The 20,721-nt window shown below is 45.3% G+C and overlaps 1 protein-coding gene across 7 annotated transcripts in view; it reads left to right on the top strand.

The window, feature by feature from the left end:
- The window catches only part of FCHSD2 (FCH and double SH3 domains 2), a 288,868-nt gene that overhangs the window by 41,573 nt on the left and 226,574 nt on the right, over window positions 1-20,721 (top strand). For 4 of the 7 annotated variants that reach the window (XM_081539495.1, XM_081539494.1, XM_081539498.1 and 1 more), the window contains exons 1-2: window positions 9,194-9,719; window positions 11,461-11,558. In XM_081539495.1, the coding sequence (XP_081395621.1) occupies window positions 9,699-9,719; window positions 11,461-11,558 (119 nt within the window). In that variant the 5' untranslated portion in view covers window positions 9,194-9,698. Of the gene's footprint in view, window positions 1-9,193; window positions 9,720-11,460; window positions 11,559-20,721 lie in introns of those variants that run through there. The other 3 variants (XM_081539493.1, XM_081539492.1, XM_081539496.1) reach the window with 1 other exon arrangement.

Below are 20,721 nucleotides of genomic sequence, written 5' to 3'. Positions count from 1 at the left end.
TGTTTAGGTTTGTCATTGCTTTTCTTCCAGGGAGCAAGCATCTTTTTATTTCATGGCTGCAGTCACCATCCACAGTGATTCCCTAATACCACGCCAACATACACAGTGCCTGAGAGACAGAGAGAGCTGGGTCCCGGGTCACAGGGCCAATGTGAGATAAATCGTATCCAGATTATACAGTGAAGACCACATAGCTAGAAAGCAGTAGAGCCAAAATTTAAACCAGTTAGTCTGACTTGTTTGAATTTTGGACAAAGGAGCCTGGTGGGCCACACACAGTCCATTGGGTCGCAAACTGTCGGACACAACTGAGCGACTAAGCACAGCACAGTCTGACTTAGAACTTAACCCAAGCTCTTAGCCATGACCCCAAGCTGAATGCCCAATGTACAGGGAGGAAAGGCAATGGAGTTAGTGTGACCCAGCCCAAGGTGCCTTGTCCTTCAGACCCACCCACTGTCTCTTGTGGTCCATGCACTCACAAGCCTCCCCCTGTGGGGAGGAGTAGTGAAGTCACTACCCAGTGTACCTCGTGAGGACAGAGGGCTCAGCAAAAACAGAAGACAGGCCTGAATAGGCCCTCAGGCAACACCCTCCCTTAGGGAGCTGTACTGGGCCTTCTATTCTATTATCTGGCTGCCCATACTTAACACTCCACTGCTGGTAAGCCTCAGGTTTTTCAGGCTTTCAAATCCACCCATCCATCCAGGATTCCTTGTCCTAAGTGCTAGGAATACAATGACAAATAAAACCTCCTCCCAGAGATCTATGGGGACCGAGAGCACTGATAGGATGGATGAGATAGGGAATGCCCATGCTTATTACAGAGTGTGAGAAACACCCTAAAGGGGTATCACTTTTCCAAAAAAAATCGTTTGAAGTTTTATTTATTTTTGGCTGGGCTGGGTCTTTGTTGCAGTATGTGGTCGTTTCCTTGCAGTGGCTTCTCTAGTTGTGGAGCATGGACTCCGGGTGTGCAGGCTTCACTAGTTACAGCATACAGGCTCAGTAGTTGTGGCTCGTGGGCACTAGAGGGTGGCTTAGTTGCCTCATGGCATGGATCTTACTGGACTAGGGATTGAACTCATGTCCCCTGCATTGGCAGGCAGATTCCTAACCACTGGACCGCCAGGGAAGCCCAACACTTTTCAAAATTTAGAGCAAACATCAAAGTAGGACACCCATGGAAGGCCACAGTTCACCTCTGCAGGCTGATTTCCCAGGATTCACTACTCAGGCTGTTCCTAAACATGGCTCAGGCCCATCCAGTCTGCGGTTTTTGCTTTCTCTCACTGTTCCTCTCCTGGGAATGTCCACCTCCCATGCATCAAAGCCCACTTCCAGTTCAGCTTTCCGAGTCCCCTCTTTTATTAGACAGAGGCAGCTTCCCCACTTAGAGCTAGCACAGCTAGCTTTGGAATTTCTTACTCATGCTCCAACAATAGTAAAGCAATTCTAGATCTTGTTTCTCCATCTGTAGCTCCTGTTAATTCAATTTTTCATTTTCTCCTCCCTGAATACTACATTTGCTCTAAAAGTTTGAAAGTTTGGCAGTCCAGTTCTCAAGAGGAGAAGTTGGGTGAGGCCAGAAACTAGACAGAGTCGTTAATCATCTGGATACCGGAGTTGCAATCCTGCTTCTAACTGTATGATCATGGGGAAGTTACTTAATCTCTCTGAGCCTCTGTTTTCCCATCCTTAGTGAAGAGAAAGTCACTCAGTAGTGTTCGACTCTTTGCGACCCCATGGACTATACAGTCCATGGAATTCTCCAGGCCAGAATACTGGAGTGAGTAGCCTTTCCCTTCTCCAGGGGATCTTCCCAACCCAGGGATCGAACCCAGGTCTTCCACATTGCAGGCAGTCTCTTTACCAACTGAGCTATTAGGGAAGCCCTTCCCATCCTTAAACTCAGGATAATTGGTATTGTGAGAATCAATGAGTTAATACAGTCAAAGCCCTCAAGGCTGTGCCTGGTACTCCATCAGCGTGTAAGAAATGTTAGCTGTTATTATTACAGCTATCGTGAGGGGCCAGGCCAATGTGCTTGCAAACAACTCCTCACACCCAAGCAAAGCTTGTGCATATACACAGAGTGGCTCAACACACAGCCACACTATGAGATGAGGCTGGGAGGGTAACTGTAACCTCATTTTAGAGATGGGCATAGGCTCAGACAAGGCAGGGGCATTCATTCATCTAACAAATATTTATGGGCAATTGCCACATGTCAGGCACTGCCTCTCTTCCCACACAAAGATTTCTGAATCTTCAGGGGAGGGGATGAAGGTACTGTGTTTTAAACAAGCACCCTTAGGTGATTCTCAGCTGAGGCAAGTCTGCGAAAAACACTTAGATTCCAGGATACTAGGGCAAGCATCTTACCAGATTCCAAATTTGGAACTGGGTTTGATAGGAAATACCATTTTCTAGTGGCAGATTTGCATATCAGTTAAGAGCACAGACCCTGGAGCCTTGATTAATTGGGTACAAATCTTAGTTTGCATTACCCTTAGCGACTGCAGGGTAAGGAAAGGAAAGGAAAGGAAAGTCGCTCAGTCGTGTCTGACTCTTTGCGACCCCGTGGACTGTAGCCTGCCAGGCTCCTCCGTCCATGGGATTCTCCAGGCAAGAACACTGGAGTGGTTTGCCATTTCCTTCTCCAGGGGATCTTCCCGACCCAGGGATCGAACCCAGGTCTCCCGCATTGGAGGCAGACGCTTTAACCTCTGAGCCACCAGGGAAGTCCGCAGGGTAAAATGTGGCCAATAATATTACCTACTTCAAAGTTGTTGTGAGAATTAAATTAATTATTTATGTGACGTGCTGACACATAGTAGCTATTATAAAGTGTGAGCTATTATTATTACTGTGCCCAGTGTAGATAAGCATCAGAGAAGGCAGGGGTGGTGGATTTGACGCTTCTTACCCCAGGATTGGCTCTGCCTACAGTGTTGGCGGTGTCTGTCTCTTCAGGGAGACTCACCACCTGCTCCCTTCCACTGGAAGAGCTTTCCTGAGCCAGGGAATTCCCTCTCATAGCAACTGACAGCAGCTCCCTGCATTCTGATGCCACGCGCACTGCCCGCAGCAACATGGCAAGAATTAGATCCCATCGTGGGGCCAAGGCTGGACCGGGAAGACAGATGGGTTTAGGGGTTGGAGCTGTCCATTTAGGAGGGCTGAAAACCAGAGAGGGAGTACAGGTCCTGGGGAAGCTTCTTTCCATACACTGGGCCAACTTTGGTTGAGAGCGGTGCTCAGCTCACCCAGGCCACAGTACGCTGGTGTGTGGATGGATGTGTTGCAGACAGGCAAAGGGTGGGTGCCCAGGGAGAAGGCAGGATGCCAGGGCCTCTGCCAGCCCTCCAGGACACTCATTTTGGCCTACCGCCCCCTAGCAGGGAGCAGGCAAGCACATTCTGTTTTGGCATTAACTAGGCAAGCTGTGGGAAAGTAAGCAGCAGGCTTCCTAAGCTGAACAGGGTCTGCTCCCTCCACAGGTCAGTGCACAGTGGTTACAGAGCTGTCCCTCCCCCAGAACAACTCTCTCCCCTGGTCCCTGCCTGACCCCCCAACCCCCAGCTTAGCCTGGAGGGTCTTCTTCATGGAAGAGGCTCCCAGAGGGGTAGCATCCCATGCCTTCCAGGCTGGGAAGCCCCAGTGTCACAGAAGAGGAAACGAAGGCTGAGGGAGGGCAGGGACTTCCCGGGTCCTCACGGTGAGTCAGGGCAAAACCAAGACTGTAGCTGGGCTCAACCTCCTCCCATGGGAATTCCTCTTTTTGTGTGTTGTTTTTTTTTTTAAACTTGCAAACAAAATCAGAATGAAAATGCAGGAAAGCTGAAGGAAAACACATGCATGCACAGAGGAAACTCATATTTGTAAGCCAGTATGTTGTAGGCATTTTATATAAACATTTTATATAAATGTTCCCATTTATAATTTAATTCCCATAACAACCCTGCAAAAAATCATTATTCTCCTTTTATGGACAAGGGAACTCGGTTTAAAAGAGGTTTTAGGACTTGGTCAAGAACCCAAAGTGAGGCAGAGGAGGAGCTGGACATCTGACCCAGGTTTGCTGACCCAAAATCCCTGTGCTGTCCACCCAAACCTGTTATACCCATTGGTCCTAGCTTCACAGAGTTGTAATCACCGTGCAGCTCCCAGTGGGAAGCCCTGGTCAGGATCCCACATGGCAGTCATTCAGCCTTCCTTAATGTATCCCAAGTTGGGTAGTCACTTGCTTACATAGCTCCGCAGCCCTTTACAGATCATGTACCTGTTATTTCATTCGACTTGCACCCATCCACCTAGGAGGAACACAGGACAGAATCTGCAATGTGCCAAAGGTCACACTCAGCAAGTGCCTGGTAGAGATAGGACTAGATCTGTGGCTTCCTGCCTCCTGATGTCAAAATCATGCGATGGTTAGCTCCTATTATAGCCCTGGGACTGTCCCCTCACCTCCATCTCGAGCTGTAATATTCCTTGACGGGCACCAACAGAGCATGTAATTCCCTGCCCCAGTGCCTGCCTCTCAGGGACTCACCTCTGGCCTTAGATCCCTGCTACCCGACTCTCCTGGGCTGACCTGCATGTCCTGACCTCACTGCTATACCTTTGGTCCATGTGTTCAGATTGTGGGCTGCTGGAGTACAGGGCCTGGAGTATACCCCAGATAGCTGCTTACAACTGAGCCCAGAATAAGGGGTTTGTTGATGCTGGATGGAATCTAAGATCTAGTTCTGCCACAGACTCACTCTGTGCCCTAGGAAGAGCCTCTGCCCTCTTCCTGTGGCTACTGATTTTGAAGCCTCACTCCAGTGGGCTGTGATGCTCTGTCTGAGAGCTGTGGAGGAGACAGGCTCATTTCTACACCAGGCTTAACAGAGGCCTGTGTGAGTGATACCTCAGGCAGGAGCAAAAACCAGTGTGTGTGTGTGTGTGTGTGTGTGTGTGTGTGTGTGTGTGAGCTGGAGATAGAGGGGGAAAGGTGACTAGGGTAGAAGGGAGGTGAATGGGGGTGGGGTTCACAGACTGCACTGTCTGCAACAGCATCCCCAGGTCGGCTTGCAGGGGCGGGGTGTGGGGCTCAGGCAGGAGATAGCTGGCGTCTGGATGGGCAAACAGGTAGTCCTGAGCAGTCTGCAACAATATGAGTGGGGGATAATGACAAAGCAGGGAAGGGAGTAGAGGAGGCTTTGAATCCCCACTACAGGAAGGGGTGCCTTGGTGCAGAATGGGCAGATGGGATGGTGGCCACCTTCTCTGGAGAAAGCCTTGAATGGAGTACCAACTTGTCGTGTGTGTCCATTCTGGGGTGCTGGGGTGGGTGGGGTGGAGTGCTGTTCCATGCTAGCCATGCTCAAGTGCTGCTGCATACTTTACCTGAGGTTTCTCCTGGGAGTCCTGTGGAATACTGGAATAGCTCATCTTTCAATGCCCACTCTTATACGTATACCAGGCCAACTTTCAGTCCTGGCTCTGACTTAAACTTAGAATCACATTCCTTCCAGGAGACTATATAGCCACAGGCATGCTAAAGGGAGAGCACAGCTTGAGAGCCAGAGGTAGCCAGGGACCAGGCCTGGCTCTCCTGTCCTAACTGTGTGACCTTGGGTAGGTCATTTTACTTCTGGGCCTCAGTTTGTGCAATCTGTGAAATGGGTCATATGTATTGCTAGGGGTTGTTGTGAGGGTTAGAAGCAATGAAAATAATATCCTTAGTTCAGAGCTTGAAACATGGAAAAGGCAAAATAAATGGTTCAGTTCAGTTCAGTTTAGTCGCTCAGTCATGTCCGACTCTTTGCAACCCCATGAATTGCAGCACGCCAGGCCTCTCTGTCCATCACCAACTCCCGGAGTCTACCCAAACCCATGTTCACAGAGTCAGTGATGCCATCCAACCATCTCATCCTCTGTTGTCCCCTTCTCCTCCTGCCCCCAATCCTACCCAGCATTAGGGTCTTTTCCAATGAGTCAACTAAATAAATGGTAGCTATTATTAATTCCTTCCCAGGATAAGAATCCCATCTTTGGCCTCCTCGATGGAAGGGAGCCAGCACCTGGTTGCACAGTTACAGGGATGGAGGAGTTCACTCCCTCCAGGGGTCACTCTGCCTGGAAAACCTCCTTCTTTAGATGCAGCTGAGACCTGTACCAGTTCTGTCTCCAGGGCCACAAGAAAGTTCTGTGGCATTTCCCCCAAAGAATCTCAAGACATATGACTGTAACAGAGTGCTTGCCTGCATCACAGGAGCAAGGCTCTGGAAGTCCCCAGCCTGGTTCAAAGGGGACATTTTAGTCAGGCTTACATGTTATAGAAATCTCTTTCTCTATCCCTGTGGAGTCTGGAACATATGGATTGTACCCTCCCAAGTCTGCTTTTTCTCCTGGGTGAACTCTCCCAATTCCTTAGAACACTTCTCGTAGAGGTAACCTCAGGTGGTGCAGTGGTAAAGAATCCACCTGCCAATGCACGAGATGGGAGTTTGATGCCTGGGTCAGGAAGATCCTCTGGAGAAGGAAATGGGTACCCACTCCAGTATTCCTGCCTGGGAAATCCCACGGACAGAGGATCCTGGCAGGCTACAATCCATAGGGTCACAGAGAGTTGGACATGACTGAGTGGCTGAGCACGCATAGAGGCAAACAGGAGAACTGATTTCTGGTCCCAAATCCATCACTTCAGGGCAAGTCACTTATCTTCACCGAGCCTCTGGTTCCTCATTTGTAAATTTAAGAAAACAACACTCTCTCATAGGATGATAGTGAAGATTAGCTTGGAAAAGTAATATAAAAGTTTGGGGTTGGGAAAAGGTACTTGGTAAATAGTAAATACATTTTAAAAGAAACCACATTTTTGAGAAGCAGTTAGCAAGTAAGCCCATCTGGTGTTGCCTCTTAGCGACTTATGACACCTGTAAAGGAAATCATTCCAGAAAGTCAGTACCATTCCTGGCTTCAGAATAAGGGCAAATCATTTGGAGGGTACCCTCCTCAATCCATAAAGTCAAGTCCCAGGGTTTGACTACAGCTGTGAAGAGCTTACTAGGTTCCAGGCTTATTCACTTACCTTACTCTGCAATTGTGGATCAAGGCCTAGAGAAGGCTTAGCAGATCAGTGATAAGAGACTGGATCCCAAATTTCCCAACATCCAGCACCTTTATATGCCTAGTGCTCATTTCCAACAAAGAGAGGTAAAGGGAGGATAATTTCTGGACCAGGCTAGTTGTAACCTTTTGTGTGTAGGACACTGCATCTGGGCAAGCAGTTACCCCTCCCTCCCCACTAGCCCAGTGTCATTCATGGAATGGTTAGTCTGGAACTCAGCCATGGTGAAGGCCCAGGCTGATTCTTCCTTATTCACCCTTGTGTCCCCAGTGTCTGGTCCAAGGCTTGGCACAAAGCAGGACCTTAGCAAATACTTTATGGATAAATGATGATTCAGCCAGCATGTATTAAGCACTATATGAGAGGCCCTGTGGCAGGAGAAATTTTATTTAATATAACAAGCCTGTGAGGCTGGTTTTAGATGCCCATTTTACAAGTGAGGAAATACAGGTTGAAAGAGATGAACTGACTGGGTCAAGGCCTCACAATGAACTGGTGGTGGAACTGAGACTAAAGCCCAGCCTGTCTACCTCCACCCTAGGCACTAGCTGCCAGCCCCATAGAGGTCAGGGAGCTGGGCCTCCACCCACTTGTTCCCCTGCTCCAGGCCTTCCCAGGTAGTAATTGAGGACTCTGATAAGGGGTTCACTTTTGAATGGCCTCAAGGAAACCAGAAATAGCAAGCCTAGTCTTCCAATTCCTATACAGGTTAATCTGACTCAAGCATAGCTCTGATTCTATCAACTTCCTATTCAAGAATCTAGGCTAACAATGTAAACAATCTAGGTTGTTCCATCTTCCTAATAGCTGGCCAAGAGGCTTTGGTCAAGTTATTTGGGTCTCTCCAGGCTTCACTCACTTTCTTCTTTTGCCTGACCCCGCTTCTGAGAACAGGTGTTTGAGACCCCAACTTCTGATAAACTGGGGCATTCTAATTCGCCCTACACACATCCCTATGGCTCTGGAAGTGGTGTTTTTCATTTTTCTAAGGACTTTAAGGGAGGCTGATATCCCTACATCCAGATGGTCTCGATAGAGGAGGAAGATGGAGTCCGGGGAGCAGACCAGAGCATCCTTGTTGGGAGATGAGGAAGCCTGAGCTCACGGAAACAGCCAGGCGCAGGCAGAGTGGAGTGGCACCCAGAGTGGGCTGGCATCTAGAGGTCCTGACTCTCATTCAAGAGCTTCCTCCACTGCCCCTGGAGCCTCCTTTACTTTTCCTCTTGATTATCATCTGCACCTGTTTCTCTGTACCCTCGAGAACACTTAGTTACCCAGAGATTCTAGTCCTGCTGTGTAACCTTTATAAAGTCTCCACTCCTCTGGCCTTCCATCTGTGAAATGGAGGGTGGGGTGGGTCCTGGCCTTAACGACCTCACGCTCTGTGACTTGGACGCCCTGTAGCAGACGACCGATTTTTCCTTTCCAGGGCAACTAGTCGCCCTCGCCCTCATCCAAGCCAGGCACCCAGAGCTGCTGCGAAAGGACTTGTCTACGCTCGCCCCTAGGTGCCTTGGCCCGCCAGGCTCATCTGCACGAGAGGGTAGGGGTGTTGGAGGACCACGAAGGAAAAAAGGCACTCTGCTACTCCCGCAAACAAATAGGCATGCTGCCTGCCCCCTCTCCCGCCACACTGTAACTAACACACACACACACACACACACACACACACACGAGTGGGCGTCAGGAGAAGACGGCGGCTTACGCGCGTGCGTCGGCGCAGAGCCCTCTCCCGCCCACGTGCGCGCCCCCGCCGGAGGCGCGCACCGCGGCGGGCAGGCGGGAAAGCGCGCGGGAAGCCCCCGGCTGGCTCCCACTGTGGGGGAGGGAGGACAGGAGGCGTTTGGAACGTGCCATTCTCGGAGAGAACGGGGGGGATTTCCGTGCTGTGATAGCGTTGCTACCCCTCTCATTCGCCGACCGATCCGTTAGCTCCCTCCGTTCCTCGCCGCGATACGGAGCCCCGAGCCGCGGCCGCGCTCCCTCCCAGAAGCCTGGCCCGGCCCCTCGAGCCCGGCTGTGGCCTAAGCTGTCCCCTCCGCCGCCGGAGAGGGGCGCTGCGCCGCGCGCTGGGGCCGGAAATTCCCGCGGCCTGAGTGGAGGAACCGAAGCACAGAGCGCGGCACCGCCTACCACCTCCCGGGGCCGGGCAGAGAGGGTCGGGCTGCCTTAGTGGGGGTGGGAGGGCCGCGTGTGAGGAACCGCGGAGGGCAGGGGACGGGACGACAGGGCTGCTGCTCCAGAGGCGCTGGGAGACCTTGCGCCCCCGCAGCCGGGCCCCCGCCCCCTCGAGGTCTCCGCCTCCTTGCCTCACACACCCCCCGGGCCGCTGGAGCCCAGGCCTTCCCGGGGCTCCTCCTCCTTCTCTTCACACTCACCCTCCGACCCGGGTTCTCCTGCCACCCGCCGGCCTTGCAGCTTCCCGGGCGAGTCCTCGTTCTCAGGCTCTCCTTATACACACACACACACATACACACAAGCACACGCCCGCTCCCGGGGCGGCCCTCTCCTCTCGACCCTCCTTTTCCTCTCCTCACTTACGCCGCCGTGGGAGGAGGATTGATGTCCCTTCAGCATCATGCAGCCGCCGCCGAGGAAGGTGAGGATGCAGCCGGGGGTCTTTGAGGTTTTGGGCGGGGATGCGTACAAGGAACGCGGCTGGGGCTACCTCGGCGCCCCCTCCCCCTTTGCGCAGGGGGCCGTGACCGCCGTCGACTCGGGCTTGTCACTCACTTGCCGTCGGTTCCTGGAGGGGGGCCCGCGTGTTTGGTGCTTTTGCGGCGGAGGGGCGGCCGTGGCTCGTCCCCTCCACCGCACGGAAGACCCCCCCCCCAACCCTAGACATTTCACAAGAGTTTTGAGTGTGTGTGTGTGTGTGTGAGCGAGCGCGCATGGCAGTGCTGCTCTCTGCAAAGTGCTTTCTCCGGGGCTGCACCGAGGGGAGGTGGGGGAGCCCCTGCAGCTTTGCAGAGCCTTATGTTTGTGTTATTGTTTAGTCTGCACCAGGTTTGAGCCCCCCTCTCGCTTGTTGCCACCCTCGCGCATTTGCCGATTTACAGGACATTTGTTACCAGCCTCGCCTTAAGATTTGACCCGCTTTTCCCACGGGGCGACCGAAAAGAAGTCGCAATAGCCACCCCACCCCAGGGGAAAACAGAAATTAAGCATTGAACGGTCCTGCCTTTCTCTTCCCTGTTCCTGCCCCGCCTCTCCGACAAGGGGAGAGGAAGGTGGTGATTCTGTTCCCAGGAGAGCGATAACCGGGCCGTGCGTGGCGTGTTCGCCGCGATCTGGGCTTGGGGTGGGAGTGACGAGTGCTCTGGGCTTGTCAGCAGCTTCACCCTTCCAGAACTGTTTCAGTGTCCTCTTCCCCAGTTTTTTCCCCAGGGACTGAGGCTGTGTCCTTGTCGTTTCAATCCTGCAGATGGTTACTGAATGTCTACTCAGGGCTCTGGGTGGAGGAGGCTGTTCTGTCCTCCCCTTGTGGGCAAACATTTGGTGAATGCCTAACTCACTCGTGTCTGCTCCCTCTTCTTTCTCACCTGGGTTCTCCAAGTGAGTCTTTTTCTTTTCACACATAGCCCTCCGGTAGACCTGCTCCGGTGGCGGCGAGGGTTCCAGGCCCACTGTAACCCGAATCCCGGCCTGGCAGGCGAGGCACTGGCCAATTTGCATTTAGTGTTCTGTTTGAAGTGGAAACGCCACGGGAACCGGCTTGCTGGGGTGGCTTGAAAGCACTGCATAGGCTGGAAGGTCACTTTTGCTTTCTTCTTTGTGAACGAGAGATTGTGATTTGATGTGCTGTCAGCAAGGGCGTCATCCAGAGTGTGTGCTTCTCCTAGCCATTATAGAATAATTTATGTAGTTGATGGATGCATATAATTTCATGATTGTGTAAATTTCAGTCATTAGATATTAGGCATTCTTATGTCCCCTTCTCCCATCTATGCTCTGCTCACTTCTGATGGTTAATACCTTTGAATCCTGTTTGGAAGAAATAGAAGACAGACTCTTTTAAAGCTCTAAGAAGACCTAGATAGGTATTGTACATGAAATGAAACGACTGGCAGTTTATTTTGCACCTCTTTAATCTGTAATTTTTATACTCATGTACTTTCATTTAGCCTCTGCTTCAGGTTATTTTGGCTAGGTTTTAAAATTAAGTATCTGCAGTAAACAAAATTAGGTGGCTAATAACAGGATTGTGGTCCTCAGGGGAGAGGCAAGTAACAGTTATATATTCTGACAAGTATTATATATTTTCCTTAAATATTTTTTTAATTATTGCGGTAAGTTTTATAAGTTGTGGTAAGCCCTTATAAATATATGGTATATTTCAGGTGAAAGTTACACAGGAACTGAAAAACATTCAAGTTGAACAGATGACAAAACTTCAAGCCAAACATCAAGCAGAATGTGATTTGCTTGAAGATATGAGGTAAGGTTATAGTAAATAGTTGGAGAACTTCTGTATCTCTGTTTCAAAGAACCTTTGAGTTACCAAGCCCCAGGAACTGATGATGGAATTTCCTTTTGGATTTCCTGCTTTAAGTCTGTTAGAGGTTTAACTCAGCTAGAAATTGTAACTGGAACTAACACAATACAAACTTTTTTTCCTTCAGTGGAGAAACCTATAATGTTCACATACTGTTATGAAAGAAAAGTTCTTACAAATTTATCAAATTATATAAACAGTGAAATGGAAATTCTTATTTAAACCTTCTAGTAAATTGACCTTTCTGCGTTTATTGACCTTAACGATTTCACATGGAATTTTAAACTGACACCTGGTTAATGATTAATATCTGGGGGTGAGCCAGTCAACCTCAGATGATTATTAGAACATGACAAATATAAGTTTGAACATTAAATTTAGTGTGACATGTGTTTATCGGACTTTATTGTTAAACTTAACCTATATCCACAATCAGCTAACTTTGAATTTAAAAGATAAGACATCTTGCCAGCATTGTGAAAGTCAATAACTTTCTTTATAGAGGTAATCATGACTAATAAGAAATACCACTGTTTTAGCAGTTCTATAATACAAACAGTTCAGCAAACATATTTTTGTAAAGGTTGATTTGCATATTGAAACAGAGTAGCTGCCATTCTTATTTCCCTATATTAATGTTTTTATTAAATTGAAATTGGGTCTGTAAGCCTCATCAGTTTTTTTCCTGTGGTACACAAAACTTCATGTTAATTTCATGAAAAATACCAACTATATGTTGTCATAATTATGTGTTCAGGTAGCTGAATTGTTCGTAGCCCAAAGATTTTTATTTGCTAGTTCCTTTTTTTCCCCCCTCCCATATTTAATTTAGGTAGTTTTTATGAATATTTCTACTATTCACATATCTTTTCAGGGTTTCTAACTAAGGCATATTAATTTAGACTCATCCAAACGTGGATATACCAAGATCATTGTTTTCTGACTGGAAACTACTTTTTTTTTTTAACTTATTTTTACATTGGCGTATAGGTGAGTAACAATGTTGTGTTAGTTTCAGGTGAAAACTACTATATTTTAGTTCTGTATTTGTTTCTTTGCTTTTCTTGTGGCCATAGGGATATTTTTAGACTTAAATAATTCCTGTGCAAGATACCCAAAATTTTTCATATGGTTAAAATTAAGTTTGTAACAATTATTAAGTGAACTAAGGCATTTTATATTTTAGCAGTTTAGGAAGACAGACTTAGTTTGAAAGTAAAGTTTCTCTGTGGAGTATGAATAGTTAGTAGTCATTGTCCTTTTGATTATATTCCAAAGACTTGTTTGCATTCTTTGCTCTGTTTCCCCTGTTGCCTGTTCCTTGACTTATGGTCAACTAGATGGACACACAGTTGCTGCTAAGTTGGCATAGGTTGTTGCTCCTGCTGCTACTGTTTAGTTGTTTGTATTATTCCCGACTTCATTACATTTCACTTGCATTGTTGTGGTAATATCCTAATTATTGCTTTAGTGTTCTCATATCTTCTAATCTTCTCCCAATCTCCGTTTAAATCTGTTTTCCACATTGTCATCAGTTAACTTTCTAATAACTATTACACATGAGGTTCTTCTGAATAAAGACCAAACACTTTGTTATAGCATATGTAGCCCTTTGCAACCCAGCTGCAAGCTACAAGCTCCGTTTTCCTGGCTTAGTTACTACCATTTCATGCCCATTTATCCTTCCTCCTTAATCCTCTGGCTTGGCCACTCAGGACTTCTGGTTATCTAATTGTGTTCTCTACATTCATGCCTTTGTTTGCACCCTCCTGGTTTTCATCTGGCAAATTCTGGTTACTGTTTAAGTTTGTGAACTTGCTCTTCTCTGCGATCTCAAACGGTTTTGATTTGCACATGCTTCTGTCTTCCCCTGTCATGTGAATTCCTTGAGGTCATAGGCTAAGTCTTACTTGGGTTTGTATCTTTGTACTTTTTGTTTAAGCTGGCACAATTGTTAAGTGGATGTAACTGGTTATATTTAAGAGCAGCTTTTTAGTGTTTAGGTGATATATTTTATAAGCTCTATTTATAGGGACATATAAGTGGTGTTGGGTCTTCCTGGGTGGTTCAGTGGTAAATAATCCGCTTGTCAATGCAGGAGATGCGCGTTCAGTTCCTGGGTCAGGAAGATCCCCTGGAGAAGGGAATGATAACCCACTCCAGTATTCTTGCCTGGGAAATCCCATGCACAGAGGAGCCTGATGTCCTATAGTCCATGGGGTCACAAAGGAGTTGGACACAGCTTAGTGACTAACAACAATAGGTGGTGTCACTGAGCTTGTGTTTTAATTTGACTCATGTAGGCACTTTAAGCTAAACTGTGGCTATTTGATGTTGAGTATAGCTGTGTGTGTCCATGCTCTTTGTGACCCCATGGACTGTAACCCACCAGGTTCCTCTGTCCATGGGATTTTCCTGATAAGAATACTGGAGTGGGTTGCCATGTCCTCTAGGGAATCTTCCTGACAGGGTTTGAACCAGTGTCTCCTGCATTGGCAGGAGAATTCTTTACTACTGAGCCACCTAGGAAGCCAGAGTATATATGTATATATATAATATGTAAATACAGTGATTGTTGGTGCTCCAAGGATTAATGGGATTCTTTATATTTTAAAGGAATGTGTTCTCCTTTGTATTAAATAAATGAGATGAATCCCTTCATTCTTATATAGTTGTGAGCAGAATACTTTATTATCTTCTAAAACATAACTTTAGATTTCTGAGTTGCTTTTTTCTCCCTAATGGTAGTGCTGAATTGGAAGTTTAAAATTGTCTACTCTCAATAATCATAACTTTTATTGCTTGAGGAGAAGGTGGTCTGGCTTTTCTGGGCTGTCTTAGCAAGTGGAATGACCTTTTAAAAATTCATTAGAAATCTCTGAGCTTGGATTTTTATATGTATTTTGTTGTAAAGGATCTTGCCTGCTTTTCCTTTTTTGAGGCTCTCACCACCACCTTCGTCCCCAAAATCCCACAAATAGCTCTCCTTCTCACTGATGCATCCCCCACCGGTGTTATACTCAGTTTAAATTACTATGAGTTTACTCTCCCCAAATTCAGATAGCTTTGATTTTTAACCTAAAGAAGTAGACAGAGAAAAAATTTTTGTGACTTCAAAAAAAAGAAAAAAGTCCACAACACATTAAATTGTAAATAGGAAATTTTTATGCTGGGTTATAGCTTCCCTGGTGCCTCAGCAGTGAAAGAATCTGCCTGTAGTGCAGGAGATGTGGGTCTGCGTGTTTGATCCCTGGGTGGGGAAGATCCCCTGGAGAAGGAAATGACAACCCACTCCAGTATTCTTGCCTGGGAAAATCCCATGGATAAAGGAGCCTGGTGGACTACAGTCCATGGGGTCATAAAGAGTCAGACACGACTTAGTGACTAAACCACTATCACCACCAACCATGGCTAGTTCCCCACTCCCATCCACCCTCTCACCTTGTGGAATTTTGAAAGGAGGCCGATTATGGTATCGTGTTTTTTTCCCATTGTTCTCCTTCCCTTCTTCAGTTTATTTGTTCCAGGGGTGCATGTGGAAGCTGGTATGTTGGGAGTGAAGTATGAGAAGGAAAGATAACTCATTTGTTGTTAATCAGGGACATTCCATGCTTTGGGGAGATTTTATACTGAAGTGTTTCCTGTTGACTTTTGCTGTCAGCAGTAGACAAGCACACTTTACTTTCTTTTTAGTTTATTATTAGTTTATTCTCTCTTTGCTTTCTAAGGCCATGTATAAGTAAGTTTCTGAATCCTACAGCCTATGTGTTGTTTATTAATATAATGTATTTCTTGTTTATTCTAATGATGTGCTAACTCCAGTCAGTAAAGAAAGTTTTTTGAAGGGACCCATAATATAAAGAACTGCCTTCTTAGTAGACATTCTTAGGTTGTTATATAATATTTAAAAAATCTTAGAATTTTAGAGTCAGGTGGATACTATAGTATTTGTTGATCTTATAGATGAAAATGGAAACCAAGGCATAGTTGATAGGAAGTGAATCATATTGAGGTGGACTCTACCCACTCCAGTATTCTGGCCTGGAGAATTCCATGGACTGGATAATCCACGGGGTCACAAAGAGTTGGACATGACTGAGTGACTTCACTTCATTAGACTTGTTTACTTTCCCGTATCTGTATTTCCCAAGCTCTTAACCAAGGAACTCATAATGGCTCCCATATTTGGAAACATTTGCCTATCAGAATACATTTTAACAAATAATTTGTGTTCTTTTTATTTTTCATATACTGAGCTGTGAGTCAGCTTTGAGTCAGTATTTTAAAGCTAGTAACACGAGTACAACCAAAGGCAAAGATACGTAAACGTTACCTCAGAGAGGGCTAAGTGTATGTATGGTTTCTTACAGATATTCTGAAAAATTTAAACTGGCTCAAGAAGCACTTGTCCTTTTCACTGTAGACACTTGCAGATCTAGTAACCTCAAGTGAGGAATTGCTATGCTATATGTTACCTTCTCTAAACTGTTAGTTCATGGGGGTCACTGGAGATTGGATTCTGAAGTCTGTTGATGTGAGCTCTGAGACTTTTTTTTCATCGTCTCAGATACCTTTATATGTAAAAGGGAAACTTAGAGGTAATCTGGCTTCCCAAGTGTTGCTAGCAGTAAAGAACCAGCCAACACAGGACACCTAAGAGACTCATATTTGATCCCTGGGTCAGGAAGATCCCTTGGAGGAGGGCATGGCAACCCACTCCAGTATTCTTGCCTGGAGAATCCCATGGGTAGAGGAGCCTAGCGGGCTACAGTCCATAGGGTCGTATAGAATCGGATACGGCTGAAGCGACTTAGCACGCAGAAGAAATCTGGTCTTGTTGTTTGTCCATGTGCTCATTTGTTTCCGACTCTTTGCAACTCCATGGACTGCAGCATGCCAGGCTTCTCTGTGCCTCACTGTCTTCTGGAGCTTGCTCAAACGCATATCCATCGAGTCGGTGATGCCATCCAACCATCTCATCCTCTGTTGCCCCCTTCTTCTCCTGCCTTCAATCTTTCCCAGCATCAGAATCTTTTCTAATGAGTTAGCTCTTTACATCACGTGACCAAAGTATTGGAGCTTCAGCATCAGTCCTTCCAATAAATATTCAGGATTGATTTCATTTAGGATTGATTGGTTTGATCTCCTTGCAGTCCAAGGGACTCTCAGGAGTCTTCTCCAGCACCACAGTTCAAAAGCATCAATTCTTTGACACTCAGCCTTCTTTATGGTCCAAATCTCACATTGGTACATGACTACTGGAAAAACCATAGCTTTGACTAGATGGACCTTTGTCAGTAATGTCTCTGCTTTTTAATACAGTGTCTAGATTTGTTATAGCTTTCCTTCCAAGGAGGCAGCATCTTTTAATTTCATGGTTGCAGTCACCATCTGCAGTGATTTTGGAGCCCAAGAGGATAAAGTCTGTCATTTTCTATTTTTTCCCCATCTATTTGCTGTGAAATGATGGGACCAGATACCATGATCTTAGTTTTTTGAATGTTGAGTTTTAAGCCAGCTTTTTCACTCTCCTCTTTCACCTTCATCAAGAGACTCTTTAGTTCCTCTTCGCTTTCTGCCATAAGGGTGGTGTCATCTGCATATCTGAGGTTACTGATATTTCTCCTGACAATCTTAATTCCAGCTTGTGTTTCATCCAGCCTGGCATTTCACATGATGTACTCTGCATATAAGTTAAGTAAGAAGGGTAGGGTGTTTAAAATTTTATGTATTTAAGAATTGTTTTTGAAGTTTATTGTCTTCTGGCACCTAGTATTTATGATAATTCTTCTGACAGTTGTTTGTTTGGTTTTTAATTTTTAGCCACACCCTGAGGCATGTGGGACCTTAGTTCCCCAAACAGGGAGGAAACCTGTGCCCCCTGCACTGGAAGGCAGAGTCTTAACCTCTGGACCTCCAGGGAAATCCCTAGAGGGTTTTTAAAAAACAGGTTTATTGAGATCTAATTCACTTGCCATACAATTAACCCATTCAGAGTGGGGTTTTTTTTTTGTATATTCATAGGGTTATATAGTTCATACTTCAGAACATTTTTGGTCTCCTTTCAAGAAACTACTTATTAGCAGTCACTTCCCATCACCTTATCCAGCCTTAAGCAATTACGTACTCTCTCTGTGGAAGTAAAATCTATATAAATGAAATCATACAATATGTGGTCTTCAGCTTTTACTTAGCATAGTATTTTCAAGGTTCATCCATGTTATGGCATCAGTACTGCATTCTTTTTTTATGGCAGGATAATATTCCATTGTGTGGGTATACTGCATTCTTTTAATCTGTTCATCAGTTGATGGACTTCTTTGCTATTATGAATAATGTTCCTTTGAGCAAATTTTTCTGTGGACTTATGTTTGCATTTCTCTTGGGTATATACCTAGTAGTGGAATTGCTGAGTCATGAGGTAACTCTATATTTAACTTTTTGAGGAACTTTGAAATAGTTTTCCAAAGTGGCTATACCATTTTATATTCCTGCTAGCTATAATGTATGAAGGTTCCAGTTTCTATACATTTTACCAATGTTTACAATAGTTTGTCTTTTGATTATAGCCATTCTAGTAGGCGTGATTGTTGTTGCTTAGTTGCTAAGTCATATCTGACTCTTTGCGGCCCCATGGACTACCGCCAGGCTCCTCTGTCCATGGAATTTTTCAGGCAGGAACACTGGAGTGGTTTGGCCTTTCCTTCTCTGGGATCGATCCAACCCAAGTCTCCTGCCTGGCATTCCGATTCTTTACCACAGAACCACCTGGGAAGCCTTTAGTAGGTGTGAAGTGGTATCATATTGTGGCTTTGATTTGCATTTCCCTAATAGCTTATGATGTTGAGTGCTTTTGTGTGTGCTTATTGGCTGTTTGCATATCTTCTTTGGAGAAATGGCTATTCAAATCCTTTGCCCATTTTTAAATTGGATTACTTGTCTTTTTCCTATTGACTTGTAAGAGTTCTTTTTTTGGCTCTGCTGGGTCTTAGTTGCCGTGTGTGCTTCTCTAGTTGTGGCACATGGGCTCTTTAGTAATGGCATGAAGGCTTAGTTGCTCCATGGCATGTGGGATCTTAGTTCCTCAACCAGGTATCTAACCCATGTTCCCTGCATTGGAAGGCAGATTCTTAACCACTGGACCACCAGGGAAGTCCCATAAAAGTTCTTTATACATTTATCTTATCAGCTATATGGCTTGCAAATATATGCAGTATTTTTCCCACTCTGAGGTGATTCTTATGTGCTCTAAATTTTGACAACCACTGAAGTGGTAAAAAAGAGTAAGGACTTTGAAGATAGACCAGAGATTGAAACCCAGCTCTGCCACTTATTAGCTGGATCATCTAGGACAAATGACTAAGTTCTCTGAGCCTCATATTTCATGTATGTAAACTAAGGTTAATGCCTAACTTTTTGCTGCTCTCTGTAAAGAGTTAAACAAGATAGGTAAAACGCCAAGCATGGTATATGTTCACCATTGGTAGCTTCAGGATGTTGTCTTATGCAAGATAACAAAGTAAGTTATTGTGTGTTTTTTTTTTTAATTTATTTTTAATTTATTTTTAATTGAAGGATAGTCTCTTTTCAGTATTGTGTTGGTTTCTGCCACATATCAGTGTGAATCAGCCATAGGTATACATGTGTCCCTTCCCTCTTGAATGTCCCTTCCACCCCATCCCACTTCTCTAGGTTGTAATAGAACACCAGTTTGAGCTCCCTGAGTCATACAGCAGATTCCCACTGGTTATCTATATTTATTGTGTTTTATTAATTCTCATAAGCATATATTTTTCCTTCTTACATTTCTAAAATCTGGATCCATCTTACAGTTCCTTTTGTTTGTGATGTGGTTGTTGTCTCTTCATGCACAGAACTTGCAGAGTAGTTTTCATCAGGCTTGGAAGAAAATCCCAGAGATAATGATTTGAATACAAATGTTGGATCACCGAGGCTTTTCATGGCACAGAAGATGATATTGTGTGGAAAAACAGTAATGCCTGATTTAAAAAAGTGATTTAGAAGAATTTGAGCCTGAGTGTGACCAATTTATTCACCAATTTATTTCTTTTACCTTTTAAAAATTATGCACAGGAGCAATGTATGCTCAAAATCTAACAAAGTTTAAAAGAGCTCTTTTAATAAGTAGAAGTCATGATACAGCATTGTATTAATTTAAATGGGAGCATTTTTTCTTAGTGTAACACAGTGTGACTTGTAATCAGTGGAGTTTTAGATAATGAAAATTGGAAGTTGCAAGTCAGGTTCTGGACCCTCGTCTTTTTTGTTCATTCAGCAAATATTATTGTTTCTCAATCTAGTATTCTTTCAAATTAGAATTTAAAAATGAAGTAAATAAAGCTCAACATTCAGAAAACTAAGATCATGGCATCCGGTCCCATCACTTTATGGCAGATAGATGGGGAAACAGTGGAAACAGTGGCTGACTTTATTTTTCTAGGCTCCAAAATCACCACAGATGGTGACTGCAGCCGTGAAATTAAAAGACGCTTACTCCTTGGAAGGAAAGTTATGACCACCCTAGATAACATATTAAAAAGCAGAGACATTACTTTGCCAACAAAGGTCCATCTAGTCAAGGCTATGGTTTTTCCAGTGGTCTTTTTTTATGGCAGGATAATATTCCATTGTGTGAGTATACTGCATTCTTTTAATCTGTTCATCAGTTGATGGACTTTTTTGCTATTATGAATAATGTTCCTTTGAGCAAATTTTTCTGTGGACTTATGTTTTCATTTCTCTTGGGTATATACCTAGTAGTGGAATTGCTGAGTTCCACTATGCAAGGCTATGGTTTTTCACATCCATGTATGGATGTGAGAGTTGGACGGTGAAGAAAGCTGAGTGCCGAAGAATTGATGCTTTTGAACTGTGGTGTTGGAGAAGACTCTTGAGAGTCCCTCTGACTGCAAGGAGATCCAACCAGTCCATCCTAAAGGAGATCAGTCCTGAGTGTTCATTGGAAGGACTGATGTTGAAGCTGAAACTCCAATCCTTTGGCCACCTGATGCGAAGAGCTGACTCATTTGAAAAGACCTTGATGTTGGGAAAGATTGAAGGCAGGAGGAGAAGGGGACAACAGAGG

This window comes from Giraffa tippelskirchi, chromosome 11 (genome assembly GCF_054371585.1).
Source record: "Giraffa tippelskirchi isolate mGirTip1 chromosome 11, T2T-mGirTip1v1.2.pri, whole genome shotgun sequence".
Taxonomy (NCBI): Eukaryota; Metazoa; Chordata; class Mammalia; order Artiodactyla; family Giraffidae; genus Giraffa; species Giraffa tippelskirchi.
This window is presented reverse-complemented; position numbering and strand designations above follow the sequence as displayed.